This window comes from Folsomia candida, unplaced genomic scaffold (genome assembly GCF_002217175.1).
Source record: "Folsomia candida strain VU population unplaced genomic scaffold, ASM221717v1 Fcan01_Sc008, whole genome shotgun sequence".
NCBI classification, from domain to species: Eukaryota; Metazoa; Arthropoda; class Collembola; order Entomobryomorpha; family Isotomidae; genus Folsomia; species Folsomia candida.
Genome location: NW_019091200.1, coordinates 2966536 through 2993283, shown reverse-complemented (window position 1 = coordinate 2993283; position 26748 = coordinate 2966536). Strand labels below are relative to the sequence as shown.

At 41.7% G+C, this 26748-nt stretch overlaps 7 protein-coding genes across 8 annotated transcripts; 4 read left to right on the top strand and 3 right to left on the bottom strand.

The window, feature by feature from the left end:
- The first annotated feature begins 41 nt into the window (after positions 1-41).
- Positions 42-4227, top strand: LOC110852923 (FACT complex subunit Ssrp1). The gene is made up of 12 exons (XM_022101096.2): positions 42-232; positions 402-599; positions 709-912; positions 1021-1439; positions 1522-1650; positions 1728-1886; positions 1945-2077; positions 2161-2336; positions 2400-2538; positions 2636-2815; positions 2884-3204; positions 3597-4227. Exons 1-12 carry the CDS (start codon positions 182-184, stop codon positions 3699-3701), a joined length of 2214 nt encoding a protein of 737 aa, XP_021956788.1. The 5' UTR covers positions 42-181; the 3' UTR covers positions 3702-4227.
- Positions 3956-7346, bottom strand: LOC110853221. Its single transcript, XM_035854684.1, has 7 exons — positions 6993-7346; positions 6657-6914; positions 6277-6558; positions 5769-6189; positions 5558-5696; positions 4905-5200; positions 3956-4800 (listed from the first exon to the last, which is right to left on the bottom strand). Exons 1-7 carry the CDS (start codon positions 7214-7216, stop codon positions 4246-4248), a joined length of 2175 nt encoding a protein of 724 aa, XP_035710577.1. The 5' UTR covers positions 7217-7346; the 3' UTR covers positions 3956-4245.
- A 2018-nt stretch (positions 7347-9364) lies between these two features.
- On the top strand, positions 9365-20593 carry LOC110853132 (transforming growth factor-beta-induced protein ig-h3). Of its 2 annotated transcripts, XM_022101375.2 has the most exons (13): positions 17354-17539; positions 17676-17774; positions 17849-18017; positions 18094-18315; positions 18415-18546; positions 18610-18778; positions 18844-19056; positions 19118-19255; positions 19345-19460; positions 19539-19729; positions 19801-19975; positions 20193-20315; positions 20406-20593. In XM_022101375.2, the coding sequence occupies exons 1-13, from the start codon at positions 17424-17426 to the stop codon at positions 20499-20501; spliced, it is 1959 nt and encodes a 652-aa protein (XP_021957067.1). In that variant the 5' UTR covers positions 17354-17423; the 3' UTR covers positions 20502-20593. The 2 variants fall into 2 exon arrangements, with proteins under 2 accessions (XP_035710566.1, XP_021957067.1); XM_035854673.1 differs by lacking the exons at positions 17354-17539; positions 17676-17774; positions 17849-18017; ... (6 more) ...; positions 20193-20315; positions 20406-20593 and adding exons at positions 9365-9988; positions 10060-10324; positions 10402-10530; ... (1 more) ...; positions 11062-11507; positions 11591-11811 and having other exon boundaries at positions 18530-18546; positions 18610-18765.
- Positions 11818-15070, top strand: LOC110853379 (biotin--protein ligase). Its single transcript, XM_035854674.1, has 9 exons — positions 11818-12066; positions 12152-12195; positions 12264-12703; positions 12774-12908; positions 12998-13162; positions 13235-13367; positions 13496-13647; positions 13723-14049; positions 14476-15070. Exons 1-9 carry the CDS (start codon positions 11942-11944, stop codon positions 14749-14751), a joined length of 1797 nt encoding a protein of 598 aa, XP_035710567.1. The 5' UTR covers positions 11818-11941; the 3' UTR covers positions 14752-15070.
- LOC118436491 lies at positions 15385-17158 on the bottom strand. The gene is made up of 3 exons (XM_035854678.1): positions 16357-17158; positions 16097-16280; positions 15385-16036 (listed from the first exon to the last, which is right to left on the bottom strand). The coding sequence occupies exons 1-3, from the start codon at positions 16375-16377 to the stop codon at positions 15747-15749; spliced, it is 495 nt and encodes a 164-aa protein (XP_035710571.1). The 5' UTR covers positions 16378-17158; the 3' UTR covers positions 15385-15746.
- A 6-nt stretch (positions 20594-20599) lies between the features above and the next one.
- LOC110853134 (cuticle protein 7) lies at positions 20600-21945 on the bottom strand. Its single transcript, XM_022101376.2, has 4 exons — positions 21805-21945; positions 21636-21707; positions 21491-21560; positions 20600-21295 (listed from the first exon to the last, which is right to left on the bottom strand). Exons 1-4 carry the CDS (start codon positions 21817-21819, stop codon positions 21003-21005), a joined length of 450 nt encoding a protein of 149 aa, XP_021957068.1. The 5' UTR covers positions 21820-21945; the 3' UTR covers positions 20600-21002.
- Positions 21946-25168: 3223 nt separating this feature from the next.
- Positions 25169-26639, top strand: LOC110853396. The gene is made up of 5 exons (XM_022101661.2): positions 25169-25410; positions 25838-25908; positions 25991-26056; positions 26121-26230; positions 26298-26639. Exons 1-5 carry the CDS (start codon positions 25273-25275, stop codon positions 26522-26524), a joined length of 612 nt encoding a protein of 203 aa, XP_021957353.1. The 5' UTR covers positions 25169-25272; the 3' UTR covers positions 26525-26639.
- The last annotated feature ends 109 nt before the right edge of the window (positions 26640-26748 follow it).

Below are 26748 nucleotides of genomic sequence, written 5' to 3'. Positions count from 1 at the left end.
GGCACAGGCAACCCGGCAGTTCTGCCTCTGAACCGGGTTGAATTCAGACTTGGCTTCTTTGTGCGTGTTGATTGAGTGAGAGCTCCACTGCACTTTTGGGAAATTTATTTTTTCGACAATTATAATTAAAATCGGTCGGAAACTATTTGTAATTTAGAATCAAATTTCAAAAACCTGCAAGATGAGTGTGTTGGAATATCCAGACATCACTATTGAACATAAGGGACAAATGGTAAGTGAATTGTGAATTGAACATTGAGCATTTTTACAAATATAAACTCTGACGTTTTCAAACGTTTTGATATAATTATGATCCAATAATTCAAGATCTTACTACTAGAAGTAGTTACAGCTGTAATTATGTTATGTATAATAATTATTTGATTGAATTGTACTTACAGACCAAAGGTCGTTTGAAGCTGACTGATTCAACCATCATCTTTAAAAACAGCAAAACTGGAAAGCTTGAACAGCTATCTTCTGGTGACATTGATATCGTCACATGGCAGCGCTTCGCTGGTTCTTGGGGACTGCGAATCTTTGCAAAGTCTGGTGCGCTCTTGAGATTTGGTGGATTAAGGGAATCCGACAAGGAAAAGGTGATCACATTAGTTAAAATAATTAAAATATTCAGTCAAGAGTTGAGTCAGCCGTACGTCTTATATTCTGTAATTATTCTTAAATTAATTATTTTATTTACTTTCTCAGGTGGCCAAGTTCTTCGATTCAAATTACGGGGTGAAAGTGGTTGACAAAGAATTTAGTTTGCGAGGCTGGAATTGGGGAACTGCTAAATTCACTGGATCCGTTTTGACATTTGACATTTCACGTGATCCAGCCTTCGACATCCCGTTAGGAAACGTGTCACAATGCACGACAGGAAAGAACGAAGTCACACTTGAATTCCATCAGGTATTTTTTATATTACACCAGACTAGATAACATTGTAAAGACCAAGTTTTTCAACCCCTATTCCATCACATTCCTGAGTTTAATTAATTTAATTAATCGTTTTATTAGAATGACGACGCTCCGGTTTCCCTCATGGAGATGCGATTCCACATCCCTTCCTCCGAATTGGCTGGAGACGACCCTGTGGAATCATTCCGGGAACAAGTGATGGGGAAAGCGTCCATTATTTCGGCGGTGGGCGAGTCTATCGCCATATTTCGCGAGGTTGCCTGCGTCACACCCCGTGGGCGATACGACATCAAAATGTTTCCCACGTTTTTCCAACTTCACGGGAAAACTTTCGACTACAAAATCCCAATGTCCACCATTCTTCGCATGTTTCTCCTCCCGCATAAGGATGGGCGACAAACTTTCTTTGTCATCAGTTTGGATCCTCCAATTAAACAGGGACAGACGAGATATCACTTTTTGGTATTTGTCTTTAGCCAGGAAGATGAAGATATCTCTATTGAGCTCCCATTTTCAGAGTCAGTAAAATACTTACAAACTAACTTGATAACGGAATTAGAATATAGAGATAATTTCTGATTTGATTTCTTAATTTTGCAGACAAGAACTCAAGACAAAGTATGAAGGTCGTCTTCAGAAAGAACTCAATGGGCCAATGTTCGACGTGATTTCCCGTGTATTCAAGGCCCTCGTGAACCGCAAGATTACCGTGGCTGGAAAATTCACTGGGTAATAATCAACAATTTCCAATAAATTGTTACGTGATTATTAGTATTAATGGCACGCATTGATTTTTCACGTGTCAGACATTCTGGTACCCCTGCGATCGGATGTTCCTACAAATCCGCTGTCGGCTACTTGTATCCTTTGGACCGAGGTTTCATTTACGTGCATAAACCTCCAATGCATATCAGATTTGAGGAAATTGCGAGCGTCAACTTTGCTCGAAGTGGGGGCAGCACGAGGTATGGATGCATCTCTTGATGTTTAAGACAATAATGTGCTATTCAATTCATTTCACAGATCTTTCGACTTTGAAGTCGAGCTGAAGAATGGAATGGTCCATACCTTCAGTTCTATTGAGAAGGAAGAATATCACAAATTGTTTGACTTCATCACCGACAAGAAGCTCCGTGTCAAGAATCGTGGAAAAATGGTACATAATTATTTCTATTTGTATCTATTTAATTTAAGAAATTGCGAGATAGAATTGCAACAGGTTTGGTTTAATTTTTGCAGGACAAACCCACATATACCGGCGATTTTGAAGATTCCGATGCTGAAGCGGAACCAGATGCTTATCTTGCTCGTGTCAAAGCTGAGGCGGAAGAACGGAGTGATGATGAAGATGAATCTTCCGAAGATGAGGATTACAATCCGGACAAGGATAAGCATAAGCCGAAAGGGGATGACAGGTAAATAAAATTTGGTTAGTAGCCTGTAACACATGATTAAAAATATCGTATTTACATTAAAAGTGGGAGTGCTATCTCCTCTGACGCTGAATCTGAGGATTATGATCCCGACGAAGTTGGGAGTGACATGGACACCAATCCAAATCCAAAGAAAAAATCTAAAAAGTCCTCTGGCGAAAAGCGGGTTAAAAAGGATAAGAAGGTAACAATTGTAATATTTTTGCAATTTCTCAAATCTTTTCTTTCATAACTTTCTCGTAATTTAGATAAATAAATGAATAATTTTTATCAATGTACAGAACAGGAAAGAGAAACGGTCTAAAGATTCCAACGCACCGAAGCGTCCGCTAAGTTCCTACTTTTTGTGGATGAATGCAAATCGTGAGTCGGTCAAAAAGAAAAATCCGGGTCTGAGTGTGTCTGATCTATCCAAGAAGTTTGGAGAAATTTGGCGAACGGTGGATGCAGATGATAAAAAGGTGAGTAGTCAAAGTAGCAAATGTTGCAAATGTTGTTACTTTGATTTAATTAATTAATTGATTTGTAGGAATGGGATGAAAAGGCCCAAAAAGCGAAGGAACGTTATGATGAGGAGATGAAAGAGTACAAGAAGAAAGCTCCCATCCTCCCTCCTTTACCCTCTAGTTCCAAGTCGAGCAGTAGCAAGAAATCCTCTTCCAGCAAAAAGACGTCCTCGCCAAAGAAGAAGTCGAGCGACACTGGAGGGATGGGAACAAACTTTAAGAGCAAGGAGTTCATCTCAGACTCTGATGATTCCAGTTCCAACTCTGACTCGGCCAAGAAAAGTAAAAAGAAAGGCGGACCATCTGGAAAGGGAGACAAGTCTGCAGACAAAAAAGCGAATAAGGTATTTTATCAATAGCAGAGTTTTAACTAGCAATGGAGGTCTTCTAGCGTATGTTCTCGGACTTTGACCAAATTAGTGCCAATAGATAATAACTTTAGTCACACTATCTGCCAATGCTAAGGTTTGGTTGAGATATTTGCATCCAAATAGGAAAAACGAGCCCTAAAGTTTGCAAATTTCGCATCTTTTAAATTTACTACGCGTAACGCGTTTTCTTCTCTTTGGATACAAATATCTCTGCCAAACCTGCGCGTGCCTTTTGCAAATTTCAAACTAAGTAACGTGCTATCGATTGGCACTTCGTCCGTTCAAAATGGGAGATCATACACTGGGAGACCTCCATTGTAACAGCTGTTGTTGATTAACTGGATTATTGATTGAATTTTTAACAGGGAAAGAAGCCAGCCTCGGACGACTCTGACGAAGACGAGAAGGTTGCATCAGACGCTTCATCAGCTGCAAGTGAGAGTGGCGGAGGCGGATCTGACAGCGATTAAACATAAAAATCACCATCTCAAATACGAATGCGTTTCTAATAAAAAATATAATAGCAATTAATTTTTAAACGTTTTCTATTTCTAAAAAAAATTATTAAATTTTAATTGTTCACTTGAATTATTGTACCCTTCCATTTTTTTATACACTAAGATAAACCAATAATAACTCGACAAATGAAATAATTTAAATGCCAGCATGTCTTTAGTTCACCTTAAAATGTAAAGTTTATTTATATACTTCGTAATTAATTGACATTTGATATTAATAATTTCTCAAGTAATTAACTTTTCCATATGTAATGATAAGGAATACTTATTCATGTGGACGTTGTAACTGGGTCGGTGCCGGTAAACGAAGAATCGTATATTTAGTACAACACTACACTATTATTAGGATTTAAATGATATTTTGTGATATGATATCACAGCAAGCTCTGTGAATGAATGAATTTGACGTTTGTAAATGTCGTGTGTCGGATTGTGGCGTTGTATTTGTCAAAAATAAATAATAAATACATTAAATTAATTGTGTGAATTATGCTATTTAAAAAATGGCATCATGTCCCGTTCCTCCCATATAATCATCCCCATCACCACCACCCAATCTATCTCCACCCACACAAATGCATGTCTTTTTCAACTCCTTGTTCTCCATGCACCTGCTGCCCTCCTCGTACCGGTCCAGTCTGACCACCTGCTCCGTAAACCTCCAACCGTGGTCCGGGTCGAAAATGACGGTGACCTCGAACTCAGCCTGCTTTGGCTCGACACTAAACGAGATTTGGAGCAGACTGGCCTTCTTCCAACTCTCTTCCGCTGAATTCCCAGAGTAGGTGTCCTCAATAGCCTCGTCGGGATGCCATTTCAGCGCAGAAATGACCTTGCTCAGCCGCAAAGTAGCACAGATTCCATGGTAAGGTCGAAGGGCAGAGTTGAGGTTTCTCAGCACGAAGGACAGGGCATCATGGACGTCGAGCGACTTAATGGAAATCTTTTTCTTTTTGTAGCAAATGCACCAAGCGGGCGGAATGCCAGCCGAGGTGCAGGACCGATGGGGTGGGAGGGCCGTGAAAAGAGAGGTTCCGCGACGGTACCCCTTCTGCAGTAACCAACGATTTAATAACAACCGTTTATTTACAACTTCAGTTTTGCACATATAATAATTAGTAATATTTGTAGTCATATGTATTTAAATTTAAATACCTTCTCGGCAACCTTCAACTTTCTCTCTCTGACGTAGTGCGTGTGCGGGTTGTTGAGTTTGCCGAGGTCCATGAGGTCTTTGAAGGTTTCGTGCAAGTCGTATGCACCGGTGATGAGTTTGGCGTTCCGTCTCAAGTTCTCGTCCGCCTGGGGATACCGTTTTTTGAACCAAGGGGGCAGAATAACATAGGCGACGGGTAAGCGATCCTCCAGTTGACCCTGACGAGATTTCCGCAGCTCCGACTTACGAGAGCCGTGATCACCCACGAGGACGAGGGCAGAGCGGTTCAGCGTTCCTGGCATTAGCCAACAATTACATGTTTTATACGACTATTTACTTTAGAAATGTAAGGTGCAAGAAACTGCAAGAAAGTGCAAGAAATATGCTCTATATAGCCACGCGCCGTATGAAATATAGCGGCGGGGCATCTTTTAATTGCACCTTGCATTTCTTGCAGGTCAAAATAGCTGCAAGAAACCACTTTCTTGCGGTTATTTCTTGCAAGTGGTTACTTTCACTCGAAACACTTCGGGGTTTACTCAACATGGAAGGCCCGTATCGCCGAATTGGCATAGTGAGACTTATCAAAATGAGGTAACCCGCAACAATATTTTTAGAATAAATATCTACGTAAGTTGATTGATGCACGTACCCAGTTCGTTTAAAGTTTTCAGCGTCCGCAGTAAATGTCCGTCTGCCCAGCCCAGCTTATTAAAGTCGTCGTGCATTAGTTTGCTCGCCCAAGTAAAGTGAAAGAGGTGGTCGGTGGGGCTGGAGTACGTCCTGGCAGCCTGCGTACATATGCACCAAACCAAATGGCTCAAAATACTACATAATTTAATTTAACTGCATAAGATTTTGACCTTTTCTAAGTAGTCGAAAAGAACCTGGATTCCCATTCTGGGTCCCATGCAAAATCCATCATACACATTTTGGGAAGTGACCATTCTGACTGAAAACGGGCGAAAGTAGTGATCGGTTGGGGGTTGTTGGAACGCATGGGAAAAGACGAGGTTAAAAATACCCGTAGAAACCTCATCCTCTGCATAGACCGTCCTGTAGCCCGCCGCTTGAAACTGCTTCCAAATGAAGGGGCAGTCGTCGAGGTGGATGGCACTCTCCATCGGCGGATTCTTCATGACGCACAACTCCCTGAACTCCTCCAGACCGATCCCCGTCAGCAGTGGGACTAGGTTTGGGAGCGTGTTCTCCCCAACTTTCACATACCCGTCCAATCTCACGGCGTCAAGCGTGGTGGTCACGTATTCTAAAGATTTTGGCATTCTGAAGGACAACAAAGGTGACAAGTTAGTACTTATTTGTTATTTTACAACAAATGGTAAGTTTAGTTTTTAAAATACAAAACCCCACCGTCGAATAAAATTCTGCTGCGACGTGCTGTCCAATCCAATCACCAACAAGTTTAATTTCTCTACTTCCGGTCCATAAGGATCCGCTTCCTTCTCCTTCTTCGCGAGATTTTCAATCCTTTCTTCTACTTCCGGTTTCTTTCGCAAGAATGCAAACGCGTCCTTGTAACTGGACCTCCCATCGTCACAAATCACCTCGATAAATTCTATCCGACTAGGAATTATCGTTACCTGTTCTGTTATATTGTGACACACGTATCGTCGATCTTTAGTCGGCTCGATCCTGGTTCGATTTTTAAAGAAAATAGAGGATAAGAACTAATTCATACTAAGTTCCTTCCTAGAAATATGTTAATATGAGTAATTAATTATAGTTCTAACCAATTTTCGACGTCATTAACTCTGTAGAATGGTCGGTAGCAACACGGGATTGACACACCTTCTCGTTTGATCAACCTTTGTTCCTCGTCCAGCTTGAAAAATATCCTTCCACGGAAATCAGAGTTTGCTATGGATAAGCAATCTATCCGAGTTGGTTCGGACATGAGTGCCCGCATCTCTGGAGAAAGTGGCATCAGGTCGGGCAGGTGACACGTCTTCTTCCCAGCATCCAAATTGTCATGCTGTCCTGGAAAAAGTCTGGACAAATATGCAAATTAAAAGTGAATTCGTTAATTGCAAAAACAAGCTGATACAATTAATTATTTAATTACTCACTCTGGCAAATTCCCATGCTCCACGACGACCCAAACGCTGACTCCCAAGTTGACGATTGCTGCAAGGAAGAGGAGGACATTTCGGACCGCTTTCCAAAATGGTGACAGCGTTTCTTCTCCTTGCGGCCGTCGCTTCCTTTTGCTCGGACTCTGCTCTTGTTCCGAACTGCGTGGCGGAGGAGGTGTGGGTGTGGTCGTGGGCAAATACGACGACTTCTTCTCCATTATATTGCACTAGTAATTAATCAATCTGGTACCTAGAGCTTGGAATTATAATGGATGAATGAATTTGTGCACAATGCTTTCGACATTACCCGTCCACAACCCGTCCGTCGTGGTGCCACTCACAAATGCCAATACTTGCACTGCTATCGAGTTGAAACGCTTCAATATTTAACGAGTCTCGACACAACACGCATCCAAACCAACACCCATATAGCAGCCAAACCAGTAGTCTTACTGATAATGACCAGAACGAGGAGTTTTTCATACATAGATAAATTGATGGATTGTGACGAAGAGAAATGCTAAGGAAGAAAGTATAAGAAAGTACACAAGCGTGCATGACAAAACTTTTCATGGGTACGTATTATCTGTGTAACTACTCAACTTTCTTTTACACTTCATAACCAACTCGACTACATAAGTACTCGTTGAAAATTGATCGATCCTGGTCCTGTTCTATCGAAAAAATAAATACATCGATCCGTGAATCAATTTGTAGCACGTTTGTAGTGTGTATGTCAAATCGGGTAACGTAGTAGATTATTTTATTTATTCCATTCTTAATAGTAATTACAAGTTTGTAGACTAAATTTTGCAATTTTAGACAGTAACAACATCGTCGTTGAAGGTGCAGTATGTGCTATCTCACTTTTCGACCGGGTTTCATCTCACAAAATATGACGTACAACAAATGAGATAACACATAATAATCCACCTTCAGCGATGATATGCATAACAAAAATGGCGTAATTCCAATTTTCCCAAGCTAATTAAATCTGCGGTTATTTTGATGACTACTTATTCACGAGGTTTACTAAAACTTGGCATATTTTCTACCACGACGGTAACTCTCCAGGTTTTCTGTACCCTCCATACAAGGAACTCTTGTCCCGGAAAGTTGCTGAGCGTTGGCGTTCAATATCACCAAACACTTCGCCAAGCCATATTCCTATGATTGGACAGATGAAGGGAATCCAATTTTTGTTGAATCCAAAAATGTTTGCCATGATTTAAATTTCACTCGAAGGTCGTCTCTCCCTGGTCTGAAATGGCATTAGGACAACTTATTTTAAGAGTTATTTATATAGTATATGGTATACGTTAAAGATAAGTACACACCTGTACGAAGTTCCCTTTAGTTCGACTGCCCTTGTGAATTACCAGCTTCCAATAATTTTGCTTTCACTGCTTCTTGGGATTTCCCTGAAATTAAAATGAATAACAACTTACTAATGAACTTGATGCACACATAAGACTCTACCCATGGTTAATGCGTGGTTTAAATGTCATAAATATTTCGAAATAATTAGAAACAAGTTATTTGTCGAATAAATACACGCAATTTATTAATTTAAAAACTTACAAGCTTGCGTATGACTCCAATCTGCGTATATAAGTGAAAAGGAGCCCAGAGGGAAGAGGACGACAGCCCAGTACCGCTTCACAATGCGACCAATACCCATAAAATAACTGACCTCGTTCCTGATAACACCGGAATTAAATAGAAAAATATTTCCGAACACTTTACAAGTTTTATTTTGTTGCTACTGCCTGGAACTTGTGTGAGTTGTGGGCACGATTTAGACTCTCGTCGGGAATAATTTGGGAGAAAGTTCATGCTTTCTCCCATATTTCTCCCATGGCGTCACGTCCCCTTAAAAGATGACACTATTTCTCCCTTCAGTTCTTCTTTACAAACAAGGAGATAAGAATACAGGTTAGTTTAGAACAGTTAATCTAGAACCTCGCCTTAATAAAGCTAAGCAATCAATTAAAATAAAATGAGGTATGATGAGACGTAAAGGCCTATGTATGCGCGTCTCATTCTGCCTCTCTTGTAAAATAATTGCATCTCATATCCCAAATATCTTTCCTTATAGTCGAAGCGTTTAATTTTTATAGCACACATATCTCGTAAAATAAGACTATTGTTCTAAATTTCCTGCATGTATAGCATGATCCATAAGATGACCTTATATTAGACCTTATATATGACCTTATTTTATTATAATTATAGTTCTCTAACCAAACCGCATGTCATTATCGTTATACAAGGGTATATATAAATAAATATTAAATAGATAGTTAATATCTAATCCTGCAAATGCCAAGATGCCTATGAAATATTTACGGTTCATTTGTTCCTGCCGAAATGAAATTGCATTCCACAAGTTAATACAAGCAGAAAAGGACACACGTCCCACTTTCACCCACCAGCAGAACCACTATCCATTCATATCGTCCTTCTCACATTACAGCTTTCTCCCAGAAAATCGGGGCAACTTTCACTTGCTCTCTTTTCCATGTCGTACATATAGTAAGTAGTCGTATTGGATCGATATGCTCTGCTGATTACCAAGTCATCATCTCCTGATCTATGGCAAATGTCATTCGATCCCCAGGAGCAGCAGAGGAATAAGTTTTCCCCCACCCAACAAAAATTTCCCAGACCACACCCCACTTAATTTCCTCCCCAATTGTATACGCCATGCTCATAACGATCTGCTACTCCGTCCTGACATGGATGCAATCTCGCCAGAGGTCGGAAATTCAGGTCTGGGTGAAGGAATACCTCCTCCCCCCGCGTGAGGGTGAAAGTGGCCCCTCCTGCAGCCTCGTCTTCATTCGAGGAGAAGCCATTCCTGATAAGAACAATTCCGCTGGAGCGGACGAAACAAGTGACGACCGTTTTCAAGAGAGGGAACGCCCAGCATCTGCTTCCTCGTGCTACTACTCGACCAGAAATGGGGGCAGGGATTCCGTCTATTCAAGGTACATATGTGTTTCCTAACAAGAATTTCGAACCTACTACTAATTTACTTATTAATTTATGTAAATTGCAGCGCCTGGAGCATGGATTCGCGTTGTTCGAGTGTATATTCCACACCGCGTCATCAACCAGCGACCCCCACGACGGACTACCCACCACCTCCACAACTAGCCGGAGATCTTACCCCTCAGTCAAAATTCTTAAAAACCCAGCAAAGTTTCGAATCCGCTGGAAATTCTGTGCTGATTTCACCCCTCTCCTTCAACCACTGCACTGTTATGTTGCGACGCCTCCTGTGGGTGGAAGAGGGGGCAAGGGCATTAGCAATTTCACCACGGGTAAGACAATTAAGGAACATACAATTAAATATCGAGTTTAGTTATCGTATCTTCTAAAAATGTTGGTTATTATGCAGCAAATTGTGGAGTTGCATGACTGGACGGCTTTCTCCAGTACCGGAAGTGAACAAGAATTAGATCCGGGGAGTTTTCGGATTTTAATGGAAGCAGAACCTGGTTTAGTGAAGAGACATCAATATCGGAAGGTTAGACAAATTCAAGAAATTAGTCTAAATATAATTAGTTATATAATTAATCGTCCCATTAACAGTTGACAGAGTATTTTGCTCATTTAACTCCAATCCAACCGGGAAAACTTCCGGTCCAGAAGTATTCCTGCTGATTACAATTAAGCTCGCACGTGGTTATCCTTATTCATTGTTATTGTTGGTCTGTGTTGCAGTTTACTTCTTTTGGATCGGTGGTAGCATGGCGGTGGTGTCCTGACCTTGCGCTTATCTTGGAAGTAATCTCATCCACGCAGCTGATTGAACTCATGCACATATTCAGATTGGGAAACATTGTACTCGAAGGTGGTTGGAGGGTCTATCGAATTACAAGTAAATCTTTAATAAAACCAGTTTTTTTGTACAAAAGTCTGCCTGTCTGTGCCTTCCGGCAATTCTGCATTCCACTTCATACTTCTACTAACATAAATTTTAGTCAACAATAATAAATCTGATTTTGTTTAAGCTCTTAAAACTAATAAATAATACTTTGTGCAAACTCTTTTCTAGCAATTTCCACTGAGGGTGCTGTCGGAACATTAATCTCACGACCTGTCCTCGACCCCTATAGTTCATCCTCCCTTGAAAAATTCCACCACCTGCTTCTCAACAACCTCACCCCTGCCGAACTACGCCGCCTGTCCTCCGCCACGGGAGGAAGTAGTTGCAACTTTTCCACGTCCTCCTCACTACACTCTGTGTATCGCCCCTCCTGCGTCTCTGCCGTCCCCATCCCCCCCACGGGAATATTCGAACGTGTCTCCAACTTGTCCAACCACACCTCCAAGCACGACATCACCACCATCGCGGAAGAGGGTGGCGAGAGAGGGATCGGAAGTAGTGGAGAAAGCATCAACAGCTCTACAACAGCAGGAACGTCGACGAATAAACCTTTGTTGAATTGGTACGAACGTTCTCCGAGGAAACGATCCATTGCTAACCTTCCAAACTTTGAGGTAAATCCTCCACCGGCAATAACTAATAATTTATTACGTACTTTGAGAGCAATTTGTTTACCAACAACTTATTATGTTTGCAGAAACCTGGCACATCGCACACCGTTCCTCGTCGTCGTTCTTTCTGTCCCGGAATCCTGTCCTCGTCCACCTCCAAGTCTTCCAGTTTGGCTTCTCTCCTCTTCAAAACACCGTCAATCTCTGTGGACGAGCAGGACGAAGAAGGAGCTGATGAAGTCGCTGTACCATTGACGAAGCGACGATCTTCTGGCGGTGTCGTCACGTCAAAATCACACGACTCTCTGTCCTCAGTAGCTAAATCTAGTCTGACTCCATCAACAGCAACACCCCCGAAACAGTTGACGCTTCCAACAACTGCAAGTGGATCGTCGTCATCGTTGGCGTGGTCGTCGTCACCTCGAAGGTCCAACATAATGCCGGGGAGGAGTCCTCCGGGAAAACGGGTTGGGAAACCGCCCAACATTCTCATACTTTGCGACGACTCTGAGAAACGGGAAGAGATTGGGAAAATACTCAAGGGGATGCTGCCCAATGACAGGTACATAGTACGACGATTGGAATGGTAAAGTGGGGGCAATAGTTACTTACAATTAAATAATTGCAACCTATTCGACATGCTGCAGGTACGCCATTTATGACATTCGCTGGGACCAGCTCGCTGTGGGAGGTAAATTATCAGGTTACCTACATTTGATATCAAGTTCATGTATTAATTTTTTACACGGTGGGAAACAGGTTGGTCTGAGCAAACGGCTCTCCTCGTCCTCTCGGGTCACATTCCTCTCGACATTGATTCTCCCTCTCCGTCGGGAACGTCACTCCTCCTCCAGTTCCTGGGGGATGGAGGTCGTCTCTTGGCGTGGGCCTGTGATTCTGCCCCCTTCGGCCCAAATAACTCTGTTGGGACCACAAACTCCAGTACAAATAATAACAAGCACATCTTGGAGTACGGGGTAGGGCCCAGCTCCTCCACGAAAGTGACGCCACGACCCCTGCCACTCACAAGGTCACTCTGGCCCCACAATTTCCCCAAGATTGTGGAGACATCGGACTCTGAAGGATACTCACGCCCACTGACTGCCTCCGTCTATGCCAAACTGAGGGATGCGAGCGGTGTAGGGGCTGTCCTCAATTTGGACGGGGGTGCATTGGGAGGAAAAGCCGTGTTGTCTCAGGTGACGATTACAGAAAAGCGAGAAATTATTTTTTTGACTACTTAATTAATTTGTATCTGTTTTGGTGCAGATTGAATTTGAGAAATGTTCGGACGAGGAAGGTGCCCTCAGCCTCTTATCAACATTGCTGAATAATTTAGGCCTCGATTGTTCCCGATCCAAGGACCCCGAGTACACTTTTGGCTATCTGCTTGGTGATCACAAGGTAAAAAAGATTTAAAATAGAACAACAAAAGTCTTAAACACTAGCGGATTAAAAAAATAATGCGATTTAATGTAATGCACGATTTATAGAAAGTTCAAGACTTCCTTTCTGCCGTTCCTCCCACTCTGAAGCAATCCGAACTGACGCTGGAATTCACTCCTCGTGGAGGAAAAGGATCCCAGCCGAGTCACACGCTCTTTCCAATCCATACTTTGGAATGTCCAACAAACTTTTCTACACTGGATTATTACGAGGTGAAAAAGCAAATCCTTCATAAATCCGTGTGCCATGATGGACTAAATTAAATTGTTTTAAAATGCTTGCAGAATTTGGAAACCAAGGACCTCGGTCGTCTCATAGTTTATACTGACACGCTCACCTCAACGACTCACGTTTTTGGTGGCCCATCAATTCAGCATGGACTTGTCGTCATTGCGAGAAGGCAGACGCGTGGAAGAGGTGTGATTCTGAAATTTATTTTATGACCCTAGTGCAAAGTTTTTGCACTTTGGGAATTGGGGGATTACGTTGATGCGGTTCTCGGCTTCTGTGTCATGCAGTTAATTAATTTCTATGGAACAACTTAGGTCGTGGTCAGAACGTGTGGCTAAGTCCGGAGGGGTGTGCCATGTTCTCACTCCAGCTGGTCATCAGTATGGATTCAGCTCTAGGACGCAGGCTATCCCTGGCTCAGCATCTCGCCGCCTTGTCCGTCATCCTGGCCGTGCCCAACCATAAAGTGAGCCATATACTTTTAGGAAATAGTTGCATTGTATTGTTATGCAAACTTGTAATTTACTCCTTGCTATTTTAGGAGATCGATCTTCGTGTCAAATGGCCAAATGATATTTATATAGGTGAGCAAAAAGTTGGGGGAGTCCTCGTCGATTCGAGACTGGAGGGGAAACGGGCCGTGGTCAACATGGGGATTGGAGTGAATGTGAGCAACGCCTATCCAACCGTGTGCCTCAATTCGGCCCTCTTTCCTGACTTCCGGCCTGTGAATAGTGGTGACGTCACGAAATCAAAGAGTACAAAGGAGACAGTCAAGAAGAATAAGGCGCACTGGACGACGGAGAAACTCGTGGCACGAACTCTCACGGAAATTGAAAAACTTATCGAATCTCTGGAAAAACACGAGGTCTGTTTTTCATCACATTAACATAGGGCTCGATGACTCATCACGAAAATCATCAAAATCAATACACATTTTTAATCATTTCTCGGCTTTGGGAATTTTTCTAAAATTCTGGGCGACAAATTCGTAGTCAGTACGTTGATTAATAGGATGGACTTTTAAATTAAGGTCAGCGAGTTTGAATGAGTTCTGAAGACTTCTTCGATTTGAGAACTCCTCCTTCGAAAACTCTCAAAATCAGAGTGTGTATATATTTTGTTTTAATTGGTGCGATCTGCTCTACAAAATTGTCGCCCATAACTTTAAACTAAATTTCCAGACCCGAGAAATGATTAAAAATGTGCAGATTTTGACGATTTTGGCGATGAGTCATCAAATTCCTCGTTCTAACCATTTCCTAACCTTCAATTTGGTTAATTGATTCTTCAGGGGCTGGAGGACTTTCTTCAACTCTACGAAGACAACTGGATCCACCACTCCTCCCAAAATACGCTGCCTCCAGAAGAGAATGACGTGGAGACGGATTTGTCTCTCGTGTCGGTTGAAATCTCTCCAGGAGCTTTCACTCTTTGTCGGATTGCTGGGATTGATGAGTACGGATTCCTCCGCGTGATTGACTCCAACTCCGGAAGCATGTTTTCTGTTCGACCGGATGGAAATTCCTTTGATATTGCAAATCGACTCATAGCACTCAAGCCAGACTAACACTCCACCACCACCTTCTTTTTCTATACATGATAACGCTATACAATAATTTCTACGCATGAAGGAAGATGTGATACTGATGAAACTTTGATGACGGTGCTGCACGAATTTTCGATTTCCAAAAAAAATACAAAATGTAGTTTTTCATTAGCTGAGTAGACGACTGTGAGCAACCAACACTGCTTTAAATCATGAACAAGGTGCACAAAAACAAAACATTAGTCTGATCATGTATGTAGTTGAAGATTGGAAATGTTTATAGTATTTGTTATAAAATGTTTACATACGTTATAAATATTCACATTGATTGCTTATCTAATTTCTACATTTTGTACAAATAATTATTCATGGATTTGCAAACAGATCATCTCCCCAACTTTCCCAATCGCTTTCATTCGTTCGAACTGCGTATCGTAGTTTACTCGTGTAACTGCTCGAGGTACTTCTTGTCCGTTCCGTTGTGGTGGTTGCGTAAGGTTTTGGTGTCACAACGGGATTTACCATTTCCGACTCGTTCTCGACGATTTCAATGTCATAATGTTGTGCTGGAGGAGGAGGAGGAAGGGGAATCCACTCGCCATAATGTTTCTCAACTCCGCCATTATTATTCTTGCTTTGGTCTAGATCCTGAATTATGAGTAGCGTTTTCTGTGTCCGCTGCAGCTGAGGTTCTGGTGTCATCTCGAGTCCCTGCGTCCGCTGCAGCTCAGCAGGTTCTGGTGTCATCATGGGAATGGGTTTGACCCTGACGAGCGGCCTCCACCCACCCGTCCTCTCCATTTCTTCAAGAGAAATCCAGTTAGTCTGCGTTCTCAGGTTGCCGTACGAGTCGTATCCACCTTGATAGCGATCTCTGTTTTGTTCCAGGGCGGCCGGGCGTTGAATGGGGAAGAAGGAGGGAGGATTTGGATTATTGTTGTGCCAGACGGGCGGTCTGAGGGGGACGAAGAGTGGGCGGTGGCGTCCCCACAGGTTGATTTTCTTTTTATTATTCTTCACCTTTGGAATAAAGGGGGCGTGCCGGGGATGGCGAGCAAGCAGCCGAGATGGTTTTGTGGGAAGAGGCCATGCAGGAAAATGGGGACTGCGAGGAGACAACCCATCGGAATCACGTTTCGCAATCGGGTACCCCGTGGTTTCGGCTTTGGCGTCGTCGGGGGTGGTTTGATTGTTGTCGTGGATGGAGGAGGAGGTGGAGGTGCGTGGTGGATGTGGATAATGTCGCCGTGATGGTGGGGGTGTAGTTTCCCGTGGTGCGATGACGATTCTTCTTGTGAATAGTAATCTAAGTAAACCCAATTTCAATTTAACTAAACACCTCGGTTTAGCATTATTGCGAACGAACCGTACTCGTCGTCCTCATTGCGATCGTCTTCTCCAGCATCGTAGTGGTCTTTAAAGTTAGAGTCGTCCTCTTCCTCAATAAATTGATGATGATGTTGATGTCCAGATTCGAGAAGGTCGTCCTGGCTGGTGTAGCCCAATGGACTGGACTTCACACTCGTCACAAAAATGATGAGAATAAATCCCTTCAAGATAACGAAATGTAGTCGAAGCTACCAATTTGTCAAGTCCATGCATAATACCCACAAAGCAAAAACTTACCCAACAGGTGGACAATCTCATATTGCACACAACTGTCTCAACTTAACAATGTTTCTCAGTCCTCCAAGGAAGATGGTCAAGTGGGGAATGGCATAAGAAATCATGCTTCGAGTTGGACACAACATATTTTGCATTTCTTATTGTTATTTATAATGATTGGGTGGAATATATTTAGAGAAAGTGAAACCACAGACGTCATTCTTTGTATTGGTGTCATTTTCCATGAATTTTTGTACCCCAACTCCACACCATGCACATTCCAATCTTCCTTCTCCGTTGGGTTCCAAGCATGTCGAGACGCTGGTGACTGATGCTTCATCTCGTTAAATCCCGTTAAATCCTTCTTCTGGCAACAAGTCAACTGTGTCACCTTCATTATTGTGTCATAGGCGTACCTATTCAGTAGTTTAGTCACTAAACTTTAGTGCATACATACATACTCGCTGATAGGATTATAATAATATCCCAGTAAAAATAAGAGTGGGATGAAATGACCCATCCACACCATTTATTCCTTATCCTTGATTTCATTCTCTAATTTCAGGAATCTTATCTGCACTCGAATCTGGATCTAGATCAGGGGCACCATTCAATCAAACCGGGAGGCAAAATATCGCAATGTGGAAAATTAAAACCGAGTGTTTCAATTGTATCCGGAAGTAAACATCCAGAGACTATTATCTCATTTTTCCCGGAAGTGTACATGCTGCTTTGCATACGTTGTATGTACATGTATTTACATGCATTCAATTCACCCATTCGACTACCGCACCAATACTTAACAGTTTTCTTGTAGAAATTTGCTCGTTTTTTTGCTTATCACATCTGCTTCTCTTAAATCCACGAGAAACGGAATTGGCAAACAATCCGGCAATATGTCTGTCAAGAGTTGTATGTTCATGTTCCGATTTTCGGGTTGCGAGAATTGCATCACGATCTCTTCTCTCCATGCTTCATTAGACTTGCGAAGTTCGTTATTTCTGGTTTCTGCAAAAACAAAGTTGCTCTCTCGTTCAGTCATCGTTGCGCTGTGAAAGTGGTCACAGACGATAAGATAAGGCGATAAGATGCGGTCTCTCGTCATGCTGCCGTCCTTGTGTCTCCTCCTCTGCCTCGTCACATTTCAAATCGACGCTAAACCAAAGATCCCTTGGTGGCAGCTTAAAGTCACCAGGGCCCAAGGGTACGAATTTCAATATACATACTTTAATGTCGTGTGTACCTTCTATTTTTGCCTTCTGAATCCACAATTTTCGTTAGAAAGTGCAGTTCATATATATTATTTTCCCGTTTTATTTGCGTATTCCGATAATTTTCAGACCCAACGCCTGCATCGTGGAAGAAATCCCAGACCTTGGGAAAAAGTATTACACGGAATGCAAGTACTGGCCAGAACGGAAAGTTTGTGGGCGTGACACGTAATATTTTTATGCGAATATTTGAAGAAATTAAAAATTTTGAGCCCCCTTAATTTCTGTTATCTATTCGTTAGCGTGATCCGATACGAATGTTGCGAAGGGTACAAGCAGCGTCAGGGAGAAGAGGGATGCACGGGAGTCAAGCCACTCAAGAACGTGCTGGAAACGGCACGAGATTTGGGCGCTACGCGATTCGTGAATTACTTGGAAGAATCAGGCCTCGGTCGTGAGCTGGCCCAAGAGGTAAAAAACCACAAGAACATGACTCCATAAATATGCAAACAAGTATGTACATATTGTGACTCAACTAAATGCATAGGGCACCTTCACGCTCTTTGCCCCCGTGGACGCCGGCTTCGAGGGCTACTACGGGAATTCAGTGGCCACCAAGATCCAGTCGTTCAGAAACTCGGGCTACAACCCGGTGCTCAATTACCACGTGTCGGAGAGGAAACTCCCCTCGAAAGACTTTTCCGGAAACACTGAACTCAACTCCATGCATGAAAACAGAACTCTGAGAATTAGCAAATATTCAACCGGGGTACGTATTTCGGAGCTACTTAGTTGTCTGAATATGCCTTTTGTGTCAAGTTGTCATATAATGACCATCTGCCTAAATATTTTAATATGCAAATATTAGATGGAAGCCGTAAACTGCGTCCTCATTTCACGCAAGGACCAAGAAGCGTCGAACGGAATTGTGCATATGATAGATTCTCCTCTCGATCCAACCCTGTGGATGCAGCAGGATGTAGTCCAAGTCATTGCTCAGGTATTTAAATCCGACTTTTAGCTAATTTATGAGCACAAGGCTACAGTTTTTGTGTGACTGCAGGATGGACGCTTCGCCAAAATGTCGCAGGCCATCCAGCGTTGCGGTTTTGCTTCGCGGCTACGCGAGATTGGGAAAACCTTCACCGTTTTAGCCCCCAGTGACGAGGCTTTTCTTAAAATTCCACCTGCACGATTCGAAAAGATGGTCAACGATCGGGCATCCTGCATCGGTGCGTGCGTACACATAATTTCTCGAGTGTAGTGCAATAATAATAATAAAGTCTGATGCATTTAGCACTACTTGAAAACCACGTGGTTCCACACGTAATGTGTACACCAGTGATTACGGAAGAGTACAAGGCACGCTCCATTTCCCCGTCGGGTCGTCTGACCTTTGACTGCGACGAGAAGGGTCATTCAGTGGAAGGGAAGAAACTCAGCGGAGAATTCATCCTGGGCCAGAATGGGATCGTTTACATGGTGGACGATGTTCTCATCCCGGACAGAGGTCAATATTTTTAGTAGAACAAATTTCAGCAGTAGTTTAAAATACAGTTTTTTCTCTTTAGCTCGCACGCTTCTCGAACTTGCTGAATCTCGAGGAATGACGACTTTCGTCCATCTCGTCCGCGTGGCAGGATTGGAAGACACGTTCAACACTTTTGGAGACTACACGCTCTTTGCTCCCAGCGAGTCTGCATTTTTAGGCAAGGCAGCTTTTCTCCTTCCCTGCTCCTCCATTTATGGTGTAGATTAATTAAGGCTGGTAATTGATAAAATATGGATTTGATGTCAGAAATGGACGGTGAATTGTTGGAGGAAGCGCGACGGAACTCGGACTTGGCTCGAAGCATCATTCTCTACCACGCCACCCAGAGTCGCATACTCTCAAACACCATCAAGAACAACCAGGTACAAACACAGACGATTCGTCTCAATAATAAATTCCTTGTGGCAAATTAAGTTTTGATGACGATGTGAATTGAACAGAACGTCATGTCTCTGGATGAAGAGAATCCTCTCCGCCTCATCGTCTACCGGAAGTCGTACGGAGTGGAGGACGCCGTGATGGAGAAGACGGATTTGGAGTGCATGAACGGAGTGATGCACATCGTGAACAAAGTCCTCTTCCCGGCTACGCAATCCGCAGGAGATATTCTGCGAAAGAGTGCAAATTACTCGTAAGATTAATAACCCACAGATTCCTGATTGCTGATAACGTGAGTGTATAAATGTGGCTGTGTGGGGGCAGGATGTTTTTGGAGGCGATGGAGAAGGTCATGATGTCCGAGCCGAGTGCGATCGACCTTCGCAAGACGCAGGAGAACTCTCACTACACATTCTTCGTCCCCAACGATGACGCCTTCAGAACGCTCGGAGCTGCTCGCCTGCGCCGCATGCAGAGCGACTCCACATACTTGACAAAGGTATTCCCTGGAGACTTCTAACAATGGAGGTCTTCCAGCGTATGCTCTCCGATTTTGAAAAAAATAGTGTCAATCCATGACAAATTTAATTAGTATGAAATTTTAAATCGATTGACACTAATTTGGTTAACATCGGAGAGTGTACGCTGGAAGACCTTCATTGTAAGTGTGGATGACCTCTTGGTCACTCATGATAACGAGCTTCCTTCCCATGCAGGTCATCAAGAATCACGTCTCGTCTTCCATGATGGCCTCCAATTCGTTCCGACCCGACCTCACATATGACCTCCCCACGCGACAAAATGCACTCGGTGTGTGTCAACGGAATGGAAAAATAAAGGTGCCATGGATTGAACGAATTTAAGAAATTCTGCTCAATTTCAGAAATTCAATTTCGTAATTTGAAATGCAACGTATTTTATTCCTTTAGGTGAACGATGCCAACGTGTTGAAACGAGACATTACCAGCTCCAACGGAATTATTCATGTCATTGACAAAATCATGCTGCCAGAAAACGACTACTAAATAATCGCATAATCGCTACTATTTAATTAACATGCTTTTTGATGCTGAGATTCCTTATTATTAATAAAAAAAATGCTTCAAACTGAACAATATTTTAGTTTCATTTTGTAAATTGAGCAGTTGTGGAGTACACGTTTATTTCAAATCAATAAGTTTGGCATTGGAAGCTTTTGATTTATAAAAAATTGTAACATTTTGTTCTTTGCGTATAAAAAAATAAACTCTGGGACGAACAAGTCTGGAAAGTAAGATTAGTTGAAGGCAGAATAGAAGATAACAAGCAAACAGAACACAGAAGTGGGTTTGATTCCACTCAGAAACAAGGAAATGAAACAATAGTTAGTTAGTCAAGGTTAGTTAACGAACCGGAAGTATTAGCGGAAGAAGTAGGAAAGATAAGGACAAGAAAAAGTGTCAAGATTCGAGACAAGAGCGCAGATTGGTTATCAGACTAGATGGCAAAAATATCAGCATTTAGGTAAAGATTGGATGGCAAATGGCTTAGAAGGCACCCCCGAATCCAGCCCCACCATCGAAACCACCGTCGAACCCGGCTCCTCCGGCTCCTCCAAGGCTCGACACGGCGTATCCTTGTCCATGTCCGAGAGCGTATCCGTGTCCGGCGTCATAAGCTTTCTTGGCGTAGACGGGAGCGTGGTGGGCGTGACCTCCCTTGTTGATAACCTCAGCCTGGAATCCTCCCTTTGGGTCAACGACGTAGTTCACAGTTCGGAGAATGCCGTCAGGTTGGAGGACGGAGTAGCTTCCCTTCGTCACGTGACCGTCTCGGTATTCTGGAAAGATTTTGATAAATTTTTGGATTAGTTTGATTGGAAATAAAAATGTATAGTTTTTTTTTCAAAATCTAGTCCTCAAAACTGTTTGAAAATTATTTTGAACTTCGATATGAAAGATGTCAAAACAGATATCAAGACTTTTTGGTCAAATGGGCTGAAAAATTGGAGATTTTTGTATAAATAAATACTCACCATGAGCGGTCTTGTAGTCGCCAGTGTGCTTATCGTTAACACCATAACTGTACTTGTATTTGGGGTGGGCCTGCAAAAGTTCACCAAAAAATGAATTGTCAGTAAAACAGAAATAGGGAATGTACGAAAATATGCTTGAACTCACGTAGTGGTCATGTCCGTGGTAATCTGGAATACCGGCGACAGCCACGCCAACCAAGGCCAAAACTACGGCAATCTATGTAAATCCAATAAATAATAATAACTTCAATTTTTACTCAGTAATTAAGATATTTTTCAGAAATTGCAAGAATTTTGATATATCTTAATCTTACCGTGAGTCCTTGCATGTTTAGAATAATTCGCTGTTTTTTACTGGAAAGGAAAGCTATGTCTTTAAAGAACGGCTTGATGAATGTGAATGATACTTGATGAAAAGGTGTGGACTTCTTTTATACCAAAATTACACGGCATCACGGAGACGTAAAGTGACGTAATTTTAATTAACAGTTGCCCCTCAGTCAACCCCATTAAGTAACTAACACTCACTCTGCCTACGAAGGAATTATTCTTACCAAACCAGTACGATTAAGGTTTAAGACTCCATTTGACACGGTTGACTTGTCATGGTCGATTTTTTGGGGGGGGAACAGATCAGATATTCGTAAATGATATATGTACGATTATTGGATTACGGTGTCTCTCGGTCAATCGTAACAACAAGGTAAAAAAATTGCAGAGTTTTAAGGCTGACTCAATCTGTGGAATAATTTCGATATCATACTTTTAATTAATTGTTATTAAATTAGCTTTAAAGCAAATAAGGGCTGAAATATTGTTGCGATATTTACTACCACACTCGCTCTTTCAATTGGACGCTTTGCAACAATGGCCAGGTTGTTGGCAATGTGTCCGCCTCAATAAATACGCTGCAGGAATGAATGAATCCATTGTTTTAATTAATTGTGCATAACAGTGAACTTTGTATTAAAAATTGCATCAAGCCTTAGACCATACATATGCATTTCTAAATTGTGCATGTATCCAGGTGCGTGGTACATAGTAAAATTAGTAACAAGTTAACAAGCAATTTTGGCTTGGTTTACGTGTGTAAAGTAAAACTGCAGCATAATTTACAAAGTAAATTAAACGCAGCATATGTAACGACAATGTTTGGCACACATGCACTTATTAAAATGCACGTTTTTTATTTTAGATTAATGGTTGGATGCGTTAATATAGTTAATTAAAAGTGGTTGCATTTTATGAGTCGGACTCAGGCCATGAATGAGTTTAGCCAATGATATGCTGTCGATATAAATATGTAAAATGGTACGGGAACATTCCTCCACTTTTCTAAAAACTTTGACCATTTCCTTCATTATATGCCCTGATCAGTTTTCGATCCATGATGATATATTATAGGTATATCTGCTGATTTTGTAATCTTTGCTGATTATCAATCAGTGCACATCAGTCTTAAATAAATGCACACGTGGTAAGGTATCCGTTTAATAGGCTGATGTAACGCCGTCATAATTCGTTCCGGTCTCCGCTTTTTTGGGCGATTGTGGTGGTGGTGATCACTTGCACCATTAATAATAATGATGTTGTGCAGATGTAAACAACCTACTTTTTAGGTATACTAGTTTAATAAACAGTGTCACGCTGTGAGTTGTCTGATCAATTTGAATGAGTTCACGGGAACATATACTAGCTGGCACTAGATGAAATTATTAGTAAGACTTCAGGATGGAAATCATCAGCCATGTGCGTACATATGTAATTTAGATAATGTAATTATGCGACAATGCGACACAAATTGCATTGTTAGTATGCGATTTAGTTCATAACCACTCAGGGTTTCCCTGTGGTTTTAACCAGTTTCCAAAACTGATTTTAACCAGTTTTGGAAACCGAATTTTATTTAGACGTCCAACAGTGTCCAAAATAGAAAATGGGGAAAAATGTTGTAAGGTCTTGATTATTGAATCTTTCGATAATCCGTGGACGTCTAATTTCCCATTAATTTTGAGCATTTGAGTTTGTAGTACGACATGGTTTAGAAAATTTATTAATTTATCCCAAGAAAATATGTTAAAATAAAATTTTTCCAAATTTCGTGATATTGCACACGAACCAAAATCCTCGAAATTAATGGGAGATTACATTTATGTACAAATATGTTGATTACAAGTATGAATCTGTGCATAGATTTACAAAAAAATCGTAATAAAGAACTTTAAACATTTCCAATGTTAGACGCTTTTGGACGGTGTCCAGTTTTAGACGTTCAAAAACACTGTAACCTATATTATCTTGTTTCGCCGGATGCATCGTCTCATGTACGCACTACTTTTAATTCAATGAAACCATTTGGCAAAATTTCTACCCTAATAAGTCCAGCATTCTTTGAAATGCTCCAAATTATAAATAAATCTGGACAAGTTACTCGAACATGCTTATCTTTTGCCTTCGTCACTCTTGACAAGTTATCGCAATTATGACGAACGCGAAAGAAGAACAGGTTCCATCACGATCCTTGCCAATATTACGCAAAGCAAAACTTGTCAAAACGATGCTCCGACCGTGGTGGGATTTCCACTTGATAATCAGCAATATTAATAACTAGCGTATAGCCCGGCCAAGGCCGGGTTCTAGAGTTCCAGTGGGGGGTGTGCCCAAAGCGAAAAATCCGTCATACTATATTTTAAATAATTCCCAGTGGAGACTTTGTCATACTACATACATACATCAGACTGAGGGTTTGCCCAAGTCATACTGCATTTTAATTAACCTGGTCACAGTAAAATTTGATTCCCCCTGTGGGAGTAGTTGAATAGCTAATTACTTAAATTCCCGTCGCGTGGGAGTAACTGCATAGCTAACTATTTAAATTCCCACGCTTCACGCTCCCGTTAAGTTCCATAAACCCCGTTAACTTCTACAATTAACGCCAAGCTATTGACGGATTCGGATTCAGCGTCAAAAATACATTCGAATTGACATGCCACTCGCTGTGGGTAGAGTTTCTCAAACTAAAATAATTAATTAATAGTGTTTATCACGATCACTTATCATGATAACCACTATTGATGAGTGATGTATGTATGTGGGGTGTACATGTTCATGTATTCATTTATTCATGCAGTGCAGTGCATGCATGCAGTGGTTGCTCCGCTTCCTTCTTTGTCTACTGTATGGGGCAATTTGCATTGCGAAGACGGACCCAGGGATCATACTAACACTTTATTAGAGTAGATGAAATGAATGGAAATTAAAATCCACAGTTTTTGGGTTGTCATTTGAAGCCCTGACTAATTTGATAGATTATAGCTAATTGTATACATACTATATACGTATTGTTAGGTTAGTTAATGTAAACTAATTTAGCTTTTAATTTATTATTATTTAATTATTTGTAGTAGTTTATTCCTGTTTATAAGCTCATGAAAATAGGCTAGTATTCTATGCTAACTTTGCATATGTTGATTCGCTAGTACTAGTAATTGAGGATAATAAAGGCTACTATTATTATTATATGATCACGATTGTTGCCAATATTACGCAAAACTTGCCAAAATGATGTTCCGACCGTGGTATATATGATTTCCACTTGACAAAATAAAGTACAAAATGAACATAGTTATCAACATGGTTATCCAATCAAGGCTACACGTTGCCCATATAAGGTAGATAAGAATAACTCTTATCGAGTATAAAACGCCACGGGGTCCGTGCCATCTGACATTATTGGAGAAATATTTCTATCCGAGTCGTTCATCCCGCAGTAAATTGGAAGAATGGGAACGAAATATATTTTTGGCGTGGCGGCCATCCTTCTGATCGTGGCTATTTCGGGAAACCACGCTCAGAATGGGGCGCCGTGTCATGCGAGCATTTTCGATTTCACACCACGCCATACCCTCAACATTACCAGGGTGAGCACATCATTATTTCTGCATGCTGACAATGGAGGTCCCCCAAAGTATACTCTCTGATTTTGGCAAAATTCCAAATTTTGTCAATCGATCACAAAAATTCGTATGAAATTTGCAAAAGACACGAGTTGACAATACTCAAGTTTGGCAGAGATATTTTTGTCCGATGAGGAGAAAATGCGCAGTTAATTTGGAAAATGTAAAATTTGTCAACGTCTGGGGCTCGTTTTCTCCTCTTTGGATGCAAACATCTCTGCCAAATATCTATGACCATTGGCAGATCATGCCTTTTAAAAATTTCATACGAATTAGATTTGTGATCGATTGAGACTAATTTGCTCAAAATCGAAGAACATACGCTGGGAGACCTCCATTGTTAGTCACAAATAAATTATTGGTCGCTATAATTCTGAGTTTATATTTCCAGTACATGGGGAAATGGTACGTGCACGAAGTTGCCGGCAGCCACATTGGCAATTTTCCTCCCCCAGTTTACAAGTAGGTCCAACTTTTTTTCCATTTACCATATTTGTAAAACCTACTCTGACTTGAAGATCGTTTGTCTTTGTCTCTGCTGCAGATGCTACACGATCGACCTCAGCCTTCCCAACCCGGACGATGTTCTCAACATCGAAGGGGTCGACAAGTAAGTCACAAAACAATTCCAATTATTTTGCCGTTAATACCTATGATTGACTCCCTTTGACCAGTTTCATTAATCTGAGTGACGGTGAAGCAATCCAGTTTCGTAACACTTTTGCTGTGAACGACACGCGCAGTCCGTTGAGTTCGATGTGGACGTTGACAGACGAGGAGGGGAGTGAGTGATGATAAAACCGTATCACAATGATAAGGCTAAATTTCTGACCAATTTAAATTATTTTCAGCCAACGCACAAGTAATTATCATGTCGGCTGACCTCGAGTTCCAAGCTTGGACGATCATCTACTCCTGCTCGCACCAGGGACCGGACAACTACCGCTACGAAATCCTGATGGCCATGACCCGCACCCCCAACATCCCTCCAGACCTGAGACAATTCCTCAAAGCCCTCATGGTCGGGCAAGGATTCAGGATTGGAGACCATCACTCCGTCAACCAAACGGAATGCTGAGGCCAAGTTGTGACAATGTGGAGGAACGGGTTCAATTCAAAATTCTAATGATCGACTTGTCAGTTTTTATTTCGATTCGATTGGAAATATATATATACAAATTTTATCAGATTGATTGATCGTTAATTGATTAAGTTTTTATTAAGGGTGTCGATCAAGCCTCACGGTTTTTCAGCTTTGGACACCACTGACACCAGATACACTTGAATATAAATTTCTATAAA

Excerpts from the sequence above, each read along its gene's own strand:
- LOC110852923 (XM_022101096.2), top strand. The coding sequence starts at position 182 with ATGAGTGTGTTGGAATATCCAGACATCACTATTGAACATAAGGGACAA. Across the intron at positions 2,816-2,883 it reads TGGATGCAGATGATAAAAAG|GAATGGGATGAAAAGGCCCA; the intron begins GTGAGTAGTCAA and ends ATTGATTTGTAG. Across the intron at positions 3,205-3,596 it reads CAGACAAAAAAGCGAATAAG|GGAAAGAAGCCAGCCTCGGA; the intron begins GTATTTTATCAA and ends AATTTTTAACAG.
- LOC110853221 (XM_035854684.1), bottom strand. The coding sequence starts at position 7,216 with ATGGAGAAGAAGTCGTCGTATTTGCCCACGACCACACCCACACCTCCT. Across the intron at positions 6,190-6,276 it reads CAGCAGAATTTTATTCGACG|AATGCCAAAATCTTTAGAAT; the intron begins GTGGGGTTTTGT and ends GTTGTCCTTCAG. Across the intron at positions 4,801-4,904 it reads AGTTGAAGGTTGCCGAGAAG|AAGGGGTACCGTCGCGGAAC; the intron begins GTATTTAAATTT and ends TGGTTACTGCAG.
- LOC110853379 (XM_035854674.1), top strand. The coding sequence starts at position 11,942 with ATGCCGGGGAGGAGTCCTCCGGGAAAACGGGTTGGGAAACCGCCCAAC. Across the intron at positions 13,163-13,234 it reads CTACACTGGATTATTACGAG|AATTTGGAAACCAAGGACCT; the intron begins GTGAAAAAGCAA and ends AAATGCTTGCAG. Across the intron at positions 13,648-13,722 it reads TGGCCGTGCCCAACCATAAA|GAGATCGATCTTCGTGTCAA; the intron begins GTGAGCCATATA and ends TTGCTATTTTAG.
- LOC118436491 (XM_035854678.1), bottom strand. The coding sequence starts at position 16,377 with ATGAGATTGTCCACCTGTTGG. Across the intron at positions 16,281-16,356 it reads TGAGATTGTCCACCTGTTGG|GGATTTATTCTCATCATTTT; the intron begins GTAAGTTTTTGC and ends GTTATCTTGAAG. Across the intron at positions 16,037-16,096 it reads CAATGAGGACGACGAGTACG|ATTACTATTCACAAGAAGAA; the intron begins GTTCGTTCGCAA and ends GGGTTTACTTAG.
- LOC110853132 (XM_022101375.2), top strand. The coding sequence starts at position 17,424 with ATGCGGTCTCTCGTCATGCTGCCGTCCTTGTGTCTCCTCCTCTGCCTC. Across the intron at positions 18,018-18,093 it reads GTCGTGAGCTGGCCCAAGAG|GGCACCTTCACGCTCTTTGC; the intron begins GTAAAAAACCAC and ends CTAAATGCATAG. Across the intron at positions 18,316-18,414 it reads TTAGCAAATATTCAACCGGG|ATGGAAGCCGTAAACTGCGT; the intron begins GTACGTATTTCG and ends TGCAAATATTAG.
- LOC110853134 (XM_022101376.2), bottom strand. Across the intron at positions 21,561-21,635 it reads ACCACGGACATGACCACTAC|GCCCACCCCAAATACAAGTA; the intron begins GTGAGTTCAAGC and ends GAACTTTTGCAG. Across the intron at positions 21,296-21,490 it reads CGACTACAAGACCGCTCATG|AATACCGAGACGGTCACGTG; the intron begins GTGAGTATTTAT and ends AAATCTTTCCAG.
- LOC110853396 (XM_022101661.2), top strand. The coding sequence starts at position 25,273 with ATGGGAACGAAATATATTTTTGGCGTGGCGGCCATCCTTCTGATCGTG. Across the intron at positions 25,411-25,837 it reads ATACCCTCAACATTACCAGG|TACATGGGGAAATGGTACGT; the intron begins GTGAGCACATCA and ends TTATATTTCCAG. Across the intron at positions 26,057-26,120 it reads AACATCGAAGGGGTCGACAA|TTTCATTAATCTGAGTGACG; the intron begins GTAAGTCACAAA and ends CCCTTTGACCAG.